This window comes from Limulus polyphemus, unplaced genomic scaffold, assembly GCF_000517525.1.
Source record: "Limulus polyphemus unplaced genomic scaffold, Limulus_polyphemus-2.1.2 Scaffold663, whole genome shotgun sequence".
Taxonomy (NCBI): domain Eukaryota; kingdom Metazoa; phylum Arthropoda; class Merostomata; order Xiphosura; family Limulidae; genus Limulus; species Limulus polyphemus.
The window spans coordinates 102,786-114,974 of record NW_013666273.1 but is presented as its reverse complement, the minus strand read 5'-3'; the positions used below and the strand labels follow the sequence as shown (position 1 = coordinate 114,974).

Genomic DNA, 12,189 nt, shown 5'->3' with positions numbered 1-12,189 from the left:
CCCCAATCTAGTCATCTCCCGACAATTCACGAAGGTTCGAGAAAGAAGTGGCGTAATACTAGTCACGTGACCTCGCTGACGCAACACTATGTATATATATTACCAGTTGAGTTTAGTATGTCTGATCTGTAGCAGTTAATACTTTTTTATTTTCTACAACAAACTGCCTATTTTTAAACTTCGTGATTCAAAAACAATAAAAAAACTTTTGACTTTTATAATAAATTATTGGTTTCTATGGTAACTGTTCAGGTCCTTCAGAACATGATCCACTGCTCTGACCTCAGCAGTCCAACAAAACCACTAGAGATGTACAAGAAGTGGGTGGACCTGCTTATGGAAGAGTTCTACCAGCAGGGTGACAAAGAACGTGCACAAGGCCTTGACATCAGTCCTATGTGTGACAGGCACAATGCAACTGTTGAAAAATCCCAGGTGAGCATTAACCATTTACATGCAGGTAATTACATTCACTTGAGACTGCTAATAAAGGAATTTGTTTCCCAAAATTTTATGTAGAAGTAAATGTTTAGTTTAAAGTAACATACCACAAAGTCCCATTGCATGTTGCCTTCTTTTATCTTCAGACTCTGGCTTTTTACTCATGATCAAAATCTTTCAAACGTATTGAATGTTCACTCAAAGCGTAATGGTAATATTTTTTCTTGTCGTTTTACATGTGAATACATAATACTATAATCCAAAAATGATCCAAGGACTTTCACTAACTTTTACCAAAAGGAGATAGTGTGAAATATTTCATTGTTTTGTGTTTCTTTTAAGGTGGAACCTGCATGAGGTGAAAAAACAATATAAATTATATCTAATATTGATCTGTAGAAGTATTAGGAATCAATAAAACTGTAATTTTATCATGTACCAACTAATTAAACAAACCATATGGTGTTAAACATTATCTGCTCAAAGCAACTGCTTTAATTTGATTTAAATAAAATTTTCATTATTTATAAAGGAGAACAAAAATAGTTGTACTGGAAACTAGAGCTGGACAGTTAGTGGTATTTGCTAATCATTTAATCAATGGTCCCATTAATTGATTACATTTGATTAATTAATTAGTATAGTGTTCCTCAAACCAAGTAAAAACCAAAAAGTTGGTGGTGGTGGTGGGTGCTACCAACTAGTTGCTTTCCCTCTAGTCAGCAGTTCATCACCACCACCATCAACAACAACAACAAAATGTTTGGCATAGAGCACTGCCAGCCAGTTGCCTTCCTTATAGTCCACACTTAAAAATTTGTGACAACAGCAGATAGCCTTAGTAGCTTTGCCATAACAAAGACAGAGCTAGCAAGCTTGGTAGCAGTATTCAAAAAATTACTTCAATAGTTAAATATGAATACAGTTGAAGTCAGAAAAACTAATTTTGATTAATTAGTTTAATCACACTTTTGATTTATTAATTAGTTTACGTGACATTAATTGATGTAATTCCTGTTCATAGGTAAATGATTAAATTACCTAGCTGTAATGGAAACTACAGGAATTCTTGCAAACATAATAATTGATCTACTACCCACTCCAATCAGAAACAATATAGCTGGGGATTTGTTTTTTGGTCAGTAAATTTCTTTTTTTAATGTTGTTATTTAGATACGTCATCCATTAATCTGTCTCAGTCTAGTTCAACTTGGGTTTTACAGGTTGGGTTTATTGATTACATTGTTCACCCACTGTGGGAAACTTGGGCTGATCTTGTCCATCCTGATGCACAGGAGATATTAGATACACTAGAGGAGAACAGAGACTGGTATCAAAACATGATCCCTGCCAGCCCCACCACCAGTACTTCTGATCTCAGTCTTGATCAGCGATCTGGTGGAGATTGTATCGATAGCAATACTAACCAACCACCAAAGTTTCCAAAGTCATCAGATAAAATCAAGTTTCAGATAACTCTGGAAGAGCCAGAAGAAGAAGACTTGGAGGAAGAAACATCTACGAAATGAGAAACCTAACAAATTTATATATGCTGTTGGATCAAAAGAAAGTGAATCTTTGTGATACAATATAGCTGTTTATGACTTGGTGTACAAAGTGAACTCAGGTGTATGAGAGATTACAGTTAATTAGTGTTTATTCTCATCTTGTGGCTATAAGCTCAGAACTGCTGTAGTAACCTCAAAAATAATTGTCACAAGATGTTCAATATCTGACAGAAAGAAAAACCTATACAATCTAGTCTTTTGTCTCTAGTGCAGAATAAATAATACTCAGCCAAATAATGCTGAAATGTTAAGTATGTTGTGTATAAAAACTCTTGTAAATTTTTTTTGTACCAAACAGTGTTTTGTGCTTAATTTTGTGACAGTATTTGCAACTCCATTTCATTCCCCTAATATTGAGTTTAAACATTTCATGTGTAGGTTTTATTTTCAACATAACTGTAACTTATTAATATACATATTTCACTGTTTATAACAATATAAAAGTTTATGGTGTTAGATGAAAACATAACTAGTTTCAATCAGTGTTTGGGCTTCTTACAGATAGTTGAATCAGGAATGTTCAGAATTTGTATTAGTGCTTATTTGTAGATAGAAACATTAGTCTTGTGAGCGAAAAATAATACATTGTTAGAGAACTGCTATTAGTATATAAAAAGAGCTATCTAGATGAAATAAGAAACTCCAATTTTAAAATACCTTTGCTCCAAAGCAATGTTGTGGAAGTATCTTTCTTGCTTATTTTCTTTTGTGAAATTTGTATTCTGATTTATAGTAACAGTTTTGTTCATTATCTAACTTCTTCAAATTTGTGTTGCTGATAACAAAGAACCTGAATAAAATTACCTGTGATACCACAACAACAGTCTGAAAATAAACACAGTACCAATGACTAATAACATGTTTTAATGTCTTGTTTTACAATAAATGAATTAATTTTGTTTATTATTAGTTTAAAATAATTAGTACACAACTTTGATAGTGACAAATATTTTTATTTATCTCTTGCATGATGCCAGTGATATTGGCAATAAATATATATATATATATTCCATTTAATCCTTACACAATGTCAATTATTGAGCTTACTAATAATGAGATTTTTAGTCAATAACATAGCAAAAAATTCTTTAAAAAATTATCAAGCTATCATTGTAAAATGATACTTGTAAATGTTTTAATTATTGAATTATCACAATACTATGATACCTCAAAATACAATAAAATTTGTGTTTATGAGTGTAATACCAAAATACAGGTAACACATTTCATAATTTCAGTTTGCTAGTATAGCATAGTATAGTGATATTATTTCAAGTACAGGTTCTCCTTTTTAGCCTATTGTGCTATTTACGCCTTCTCACACCCATACCTGTTATTAGAAACACATAGTTCCTGCTGTAACACCTATTAACTCAATATATTTGGGTTAGCAAAGTTAAATGCTAGTTTAAAATTATACTAACTGAATATTTTTCAGTTTTTATTATAAAATTGTGAGGAAGAATCTTAAGATGTTTTCCATGATGTTTCAAATGAAAATTTTCCTCAGCTTTTCAGATCTATGATGAGGTGATTGTCTTAATGGAAAGAACTTTAATAGATGAAGTATCTTTTCTGACAGAAAAATTCACTTGCATGAAGTGAAATCATTTTATATTATGGGCAAACTAGATTCAAAACAAGGTTGAAAAGCTATGAGTAAACGTTTTAACAATAGATTTTTCTTTTCTTTCTAATATGGTTTTCATCAGTTTGTATATTATTTTTACATATATTACATTGAATAATCCTTTCAGAATTTTACTGGAGAAGTGAAATAACTGTAATGAAAATAATTACTCTGCTTGAAAAAAAAAAGATGTTTCTGATAAGATTGTTTGTTTCTTTTTTTTATGAATAGGATTAATAGTTTCATTAAGAAAAGTAATAAACACTTTAAATGTTAGCTTTCTTGATAAAAGAAAAAGATGAATTATGTTCATGAGAATATTGTAAATGGAATAAATTCCTTTTCTGAACAAAATAATGGATAATGATAAATTTAAAATACTTCTCATGGGGAAAATCAATGAATAGAATTAATTCTAGGGAAGTTTGTGATGGAATAAATCTCTTCCTGTGGAACATTTTGAGTAGAATCAACATAATATTGTGTTTAAAGATGCAAATTTCATCTTTCAGTAAAATTTTCAAAAATATATTAAATGACATGTATAATTCATATTGAACGATTATTTGACTCCAGCTTAAAAGGACATCATTCATTGTCACTGTAAATGTTAGAACAATTTCTTGAACACTTGTATGAACAAGATGAGTTTCTAACTGTTCTCATGCAAGAATTATCAGTTCTGAAGTTACATTGTACTGTTTGTAGTATGTTTAATCATATTGTTATCTGCATGCAGTATGTAGGAAAAAATATTTAAATGTATTGTATTGAGAACTCAAGATCCATATTGAAGTATTAGTTTAAAGTTATTGTTAAATACAGATATTGGCTGTACTTTAAGTGTTTCCCTGGTTAAACTATTCGTGTTTTCTAACTTTTAGAGCAAATAAGTTTTAGTTGGGAATTCTAAGTAGAACTAAACAACTTACTAGCAAAATAAAACTATTGTGGTTTATATATCATTTATTCTACCTTTGACAACTCAAACCTGTGTTTTGAGTTTTCGTTACACCTCATTACAAAGTCGTACAAATATTTTTAATTTTTTTTATCTATTCAAGTTTCAAATCAGGATTTTTATTTTGCAAACTGTGCATGTTTTCATGTACTTGATTTAAAGTTTGTGTTAAAAAGCAGGTCAGTATCTTAGAGGAATGAAAGTGTTTTTAAAGGAAATTTGGCCTAAGAGTTCAGAAATAATCTCAAGTGTGGATATTTTCAAAATCGAATTCCAGTCTCAACGTTAAAGCCATTGTATTTACACTTTACAGTTTGTTATGTGGTATCCATGTAAACTTAGTATCTCTATGACGCTTGTTCAGTAAACATGCAGGAAAGTTCATTCAAGCACAAATCATTACGGTTTTGAGAATTGTGTAATGTACAGTAAGAAGTGTAGTATTACAGTTTATTGCGTTTTAAAATGTCATTTCTCACAATTTTGTTTGTTTTTACAAAATATTACACATTTACGTACAGTTTATACAGAAAAAAAAAAAACTCCAATCAGACGATAGCGCCACCGTGTATTGTATTAAAGAGTTACAAAAACGAGCACGTGTAATTTTGAAGGAGATTAATATGTTGCATTTAAAGACCCCTTAAAATAGAGTAATAACACGCAATTCAGGAAGTTGACACTTTTATTAACTAATATTTTCTAATATAACTCTGATTTCTCATGATCCAATAAAATAATAACGAGCACACTTTGCGAATAAAACATGCACTATAACTACAGAAAGACTATGTAATAAAAGTTATTTTGAGTCTATTTGTTTCGGTATCTCATGTACACTTGTAGTTATAAAAAGTCAAAATAAAAATGTATTCTTAAGAGATATGGTTTTAAGTCAAAATAACTGCTTGAAAGATTAAATACTAATATTGGATATAATAATATAAACGTTTTTGAGTTAAAAATAAATAATTATTACCAGAAATATACTGTATTACTAAATTCTTAACTTGCTGTACAAAAAATTTTTAAGAAGAGATCTTTAGAAATTCGATATGTTAAGGAAGTTTAAAAATAATGTTGGTTAGATATACTATATCCCTAAAAATGTTTAAATTCACTTAATTGCAGAGGACGTTCTGTGAAACATAAAATCAGAGCCGTATGTACGTCTCTGTATAAAATAAATATTCTAAAATACTTTGTGATGTGAAATTAACTTAGTTTTAATATTTAACCTCACTATATCTATTGTTGATATGTGATTGTTGTGCGATAAAATAAGTATTTCAAATGTCAACAATGAGTCGTTCATGCCGATATACTGTTGCAGCATTTGAAAAAAAAATCGTGAAAAGTTTTTTACGGTTGCTTTCGTTATTTTTTATTTTTGGGTTTGTTTTGTTTTTTCATGAAATATTTAATTTTTTACGGTGTTTTTGACTAGAACATATAATCGTATTTGGCAGAAGGACTCGTAACTTTGGTTATTTTCTATTATTTGCAACAAAAGATTGCAACGCCTGTGGATCATTTGTTTCGCTGATAAGTTCTGTCTAGAGCACACTTCCTACTAATCCAATGTCATAATTTTTAACAATCGATAAGCTTTAAGATCATATACGTTTCTTAAATTTGATATTTAGAAATTAAAAATCAGTAGCAGTGTCCCCAAGAAATTATCACTATACCGTTGAAAAGTGAGCTAGTTTCCTGGTGAACTTGCACCCGATAGCTTAGCGATAATCTCGGGAGCTATTAGAGCTACAATTCGGAGTTCAATACCCGCGGTAGGCACGGTCGTGATAGCTTTTTTATTCAAAACAAACCAGCTACTGTGCTCCTTTGGCGATTCATAATAAATTTAATAAAAATTACAAAATACTCAAGTTTTCTTCCGAAGTAATTGCCCTCAGTGGCTCAGCAGTAGGTCTCAATACCCATGATGGGCATATCAGAGGCGTTTGAACCGAGGATGCTACAGCACCCCCACTTTTACACATTTGACTTATAGAGCAACTGTAAATTACATTATTATATTAATTTTCTGAGAGGCATTCCCTCTAGATTGCTCCTTTCGATCTGTTATTGTAAAACTCACATATCTAGCCAAGCACTCTTACTTTGCAACTCCTTCCTACACAAGCCCCCAGTAGCACAGCGGACTTACAACGCTAGAATCCGGGTTTCGATACCCGTGGTGGGCAGAGCACAGATAGCCCATTGTGTAGCTTTGTGCTTAATTACAAACAAACAAACCTTCCTACACCACTGCACAGTACAGATAGCCCATTGTGTAGCTTTGTTCTTAATCACAAACAAACCTTCCTACACCACTGCACAGCGCAGATAGCCCATTGTGTAGCTTTGTTCTTAACTAGAAACAAACAAACCTTCCAACACCACTGCACAGTACAGATAGCCCATTGTGTAGCTTTGTTCTTAATTACAAACAAACAAACCTTCCAACACCACTGCACAGTACAGATAGCCCATTGTGTAGCTTTGTTCTTAATTACAAACAAACAAACCTTCCAACACCACTTCACAGTACAGATAGCCCATTGTGTAGCTTTGTTCTTAATCACAAACAAACAAACCTTCCTACACCACTGCACAGTACAGATAGCCCATTGTGTAGCTTTGTTCTTAACTAGAAACAAACAAACCTTCCAACACCACTGCACAGTACAGATAGCCCATTGTGTAGCTTTGTTCTTAATTACAAACAAACAAACCTTCCTACACCACTGCACAGCGCAGATAGCCCATTGTGTAGCTTTGTTCTTAATTACAAACAAACAAACCTTCCTACACCACTGCACAGCGCAGATAGCCCTTTGTGTAGCTTTGTTCTTAACTAGAAACAAACAAACTCACATATTTTCAATGTTGAGTATACATAGTATATATTGAACAGCATCCTTACCTTTGCGCATCTACCATAGAAATATGTATATATTAAAAGTTGTTCTTTAATTTGTTTTATGATTCATTCTTACTTTTAAATTACGTTATTTGGGTATTTTTACACGTTATGTTGTTACATTGCATTTTCAGTCACAAGAGAATACATTATAAAACCTCTTACAATAAAATCTACCAAGAAAAAGCTGAGTATGATTACATCTGGTGTGGACAACCTCGAATGTATGTATCTTCTCTTAAATTTTTGCCCACATTATTGATATCAAACTTCCGTTTATCTCCAAGAGATAGCGAACATTTGCTGTTGTTGTTTTAAGCAAAGCCACATTTGAACATCTGTTGTGCTCACCGCAAGGATTTAGCGTTGTAAGCCCGTAAACTTACCACTGTCCCACCAGAGCGACGAAAATAGTGTATCATTAATTACATAGAAAAACCTTGCAAATCCATATACATGAGTGGCTATTATTAATTTTAAAAAATGAGAGTTGTTCTTATTCATGACCTACAACCCAAACTAAGAACATTCACGTTTTAATCTCAGTAATTTGAAACCTCATACAATTTAAGTGCACTGAGATCTCATTGTAAAGGACTGTGGTAATTGCATTACTATTAATCTTAATATTTAAAAGGAATGAAAGACATTTTGGACGGTGCAGTTATAATAAATATATAGTATAAGACGCGTGTGATATGGAAGCGTTGTTTCAAATGTACTATTTCATTATTTTAGTCACCGATCTCTCTTGTTTTTGTAAAAAGGAATTGCATTATAACATCGTCTAATCTCAGAAGCTCTGTAGGTAATTTTAATGTCTTTGCTTATATACAGAGATATTTCAATATGTTCTGCTTGCGTTGCCCGTTGATTAATTTACGATAATAGGATTACAAAAATTTTAAGAGTTGTAAATGGTCGTATAAAAGCAACCCACAGTGGGTGAACAATCAGTTTCTGGACCTAGAATGCTAACATCGGGGGTTCGATTCCCCACAGTGAACAGAGCGACAAAAACACACACAAGTAGCATGCACAAACAGGGGATAACATTTTTCCTTCATTAATTGACTTACTCTTTATAAGTAAATATTGAAAGGTTTTGGTCTTAATTTTTGAAATGTACTTTATAGACTAAAATGAATTAATACACTATTTAAAGAATATTTGAAACATAAGATAAATCTGATTAAAGATAAGATCGATAAAGCTATTGGAGATGTACAGAGAGATTACAACAGCAAGTTTGAAGAAAGGACATCACAGAAGTACACAGAGGCTACAATGACAAAATTGACGAAGTAGAGAGATACAATAACAAAGTAGAAAAGAGCATCAGTAACATGTGGAAAACGAATTATTAAATGTGAAGATTAAACCAGCAATACTTCTTTCTACATTCACTCAGGAGTTCCGGCCTGGAACGCCATTTACTACAAAATATGGAAAAGGAGAACTTATTTGGTTTACACCCATTACTTCTAACTCCGGGCAATCTGTCAGTAAAGGACCTTCATGGACTATTACAGACATTGCACTACCAAATCCACTTCAAGAACTTAGTTGACCAGTTCACCATCGGCCAATCGGGAAACCATAGGACTGTGATAGGAAGGTACCGTGGGATTTATAGCAGGCTCAGTTCGAAATCATTTCCAGAGTGAACAGGTGGAATGGTGAATAGCAAGCCATTCATGTCTGCCCAGTTAGAAAGACCAGAATTTACAACGTTAAGTAACCTTCCAGCTGAGAGCTTTAATAACTATCAGACATGGTAGCTGCCTTGTCCAACAGATTTAAGTGTCACACCAGAAAGGAGTATCTAGAACAAAATTCCGAGACAATGTATGGAGGAAAGAAGAGACCTTAGCCAAACTTGTGGAAGACTTGGAAAGGCTTGCCCAATTATTTTACCTGGATACTTCTCGTGAAATGATGGATTTGTTGGCACTTGACCAATTTCTAGATACCTAGCAGGCGAAAATATGGAAATCAAACTTGTTTGTAGAAAGATTTCAGATCCTTGGAATTAAAAAGACCAAGACAATAGCCTTTCATTGGACTATTCACACTCTTGTCCAGAGAATAGTCACTCAGAACCGCCTTACACAAAAAATAGAGAGATTAAGGAACACCATCGAAACATGAGTTTACCTGAAGTAAATTACCCGAAGAAGGCAAACCAATGTTCTATCGAAAGATTCAGTAAGTTCCCCCAAATAAAATCACTTAATTACGCTTATAAATCGTTCTTTGTCAACTTACTATTAATTACAGATATGTATAGTTTAAGAAAATGCTTGTGAGAATTAAAAGAAAAACAAATCTTAGACATTTCCATTTATCTGCTGTCTTAAAATATAATCAAATTTATACATAACTTATACTAGTATGATAAGTAAGTATGCCTATTGACACTATGTAATTTTTGAAAATTACTTAGTTAATATTCTAACAGTGCTGCTTTAAATTGCATCTATTGGTTCCAGTGTCTGTTACAAGATGATTTAAGTTTTATTGCATATAAAGAGAATACGTGCACAGGCTGATTTATTTTTAACTACATGTTATAATATTACTATAAGTAAACTAAATGTAAATACACTACTGTATTATATAAACTTTTACAGTATTACTTCAGAACCAATTGGTGTCAGTTACTTTATTGTGTAATTAATGGACATTTCATTGCATTTCTTGAATTATTACAGACTGAATGATAGTTTAATGTAAATTACTATTACAAACATACAAAACTAATATAATGAAAATTACATATGATCATATGTATTAGGACAATTTTAATTTAATGAAAGTATTTACAAATAACATCTCATCCGTGAGAAGAAAATAATACATTAAACACGCCGTGTAAATGGTATCAACATTGAATACATTTGATACAAGTAAAGAAACAACTTTTCAAAAAAGGAAGTAAATGCAGGGATGACTAATAACAGTCCTTCAAAACAATGCAAACATAATAGCACAGATACACAGTAAAATAGAATGTTAACAGACAAAAATAGGATAAACTCAGTTGTGATTGAATAGTTATATATATTGCTATATTTCAATTCTTGCCTGTTCTATTACGTAGGAATGATGCAAGTGTCTTCCCTATTATCTTGTTTCCATTTTTTTTTGAAGGATTGATATTAGCCATCCCTATTATCTTGTTTCCATTGTTTTTGAAGGATTGATATTAGCCATCCCTATTATCTTGTTTCCATTGTTTTTGAAGGATTGATATTAGCCATCCCTATTATCTTGTTTCCATTGTTTTTGAAGGATTGATATTAGCCATCCCTATTATCTTGTTTCCATTGTTTTTGAAGGATTGATATTAGCCATCCCTACATTTACTTCTTTTCTTAAAAAGTTTTTCTTTACTTGTTTCCTTGCTTTTTAATGCAGTTATTCGATAGACATAGGAAGGTTGTATTTATAACCAAGTTCTAAATACAATGAGGTTCCAAATGTAATATTTATCGTTTATCTATTATTGGCTGGTAATTCCTGTATTTATTACTAGCTATGAATAATACTTTTAAAGAAGATACTCCGTTTGAAACTATTTCACCTCAGTGAAATTTGTTGACACCATTATTTTGGTTTTTGATTTATCTTGTAATAAAAAAGAAGCAGAAGAAAGGAGAACAAAAAATTCAAACTTTTTTGCTATGATGTTTACAGACATTCCCAGAACTTGTAACCCAGTCATTACGTAGACACTGTTATAAAAGGAAACACTGTATAGTATTGTAAAGTTCTGACGACTTATTGAGGAGATATCTAAAATACCATTTCGATGAACAATCCGAGCTATCCCTACATAGACAGTGCTGCCGCCTGCCTGATGCTCCACATATGTACATGTTACAAACTCATACAGAAGTCTGAACACTCTGCTGTTCATTCAAGTATTAACAGTTATTCATTATGCGTCCAAAGCATTTAAATAAGAAATAAAAACTTGAAATGCATTAATTATTATTTATATTATTATTACATGCTATTTCCAAATTAGTTACATATGTTTGAACAAATGGAAATTTTTACTAAATGATTAGTTAAATACTGTTATGCATAAGGGTGGGCTCTTAACTAATCATATTTCTGGTTTGTTATACCGCTATTAAGCATAGGCACTATAAATCAGCCTTATTCTTATAAGTAAAAAGCATAAGTACCCGTCTTCAGTGATTGGAAAAGTTAAAGTTAGTCTATCAATTTAAATTATTTCATGGCCAAAGCTCTGAGCTACTTTACCGCCCATCGCTAAAAGTAATTGTTGAGCATTTCAGTCATGCCAAGAGCCGCTCAACAATAACATACAATAAATCTACATTTGTATTCTTTAAGTACGTCAGATTTTGAAATTTAAATGGTAGAGCAATTAATTCCTAACAATTTAGTGTAGAGTATCCTGATTGTGAAATAAAATTTGGTATCAACATTGTTGATGCCTGTTCTCCCGTCATTTCAAAAGAGAATGTTGAACGCTCGGACAAACACCACGATTCGCAATATATATATATATATATATATATATATATATCTGTCTGTACCGTACTACTCCGTCCGTCGGCCGTACGAGCAGTAAGTTAAATTAGTAACGTCTCTGTAAGGTAATAAAATGCTGTGTCTTACAATCAGT

The 12,189-nt window shown here is 31.9% G+C and overlaps 1 protein-coding gene across 5 annotated transcripts in view; it reads left to right on the top strand.

Moving 5' to 3' along the window:
- Nucleotides 1–12,189, top strand: part of LOC106459808 (cAMP-specific 3',5'-cyclic phosphodiesterase 4C-like) — a 130,061-nt gene that overhangs the window by 103,914 nt on the left and 13,958 nt on the right. For 4 of the 5 annotated variants that reach the window (XM_013919470.2, XM_022386353.1, XM_013919472.2 and 1 more), the window contains exons 13-14: nt 253–435; nt 1,665–2,824. In XM_013919470.2, coding sequence (XP_013774924.1) covers nt 253–435; nt 1,665–1,970 — 489 coding nt within the window. In that variant the 3' untranslated portion in view covers nt 1,971–2,824. Of the gene's footprint in view, nt 1–252; nt 436–1,664; nt 2,825–12,189 lie in introns of those variants that run through there. The other variant, XM_022386354.1, reaches the window with a different exon arrangement.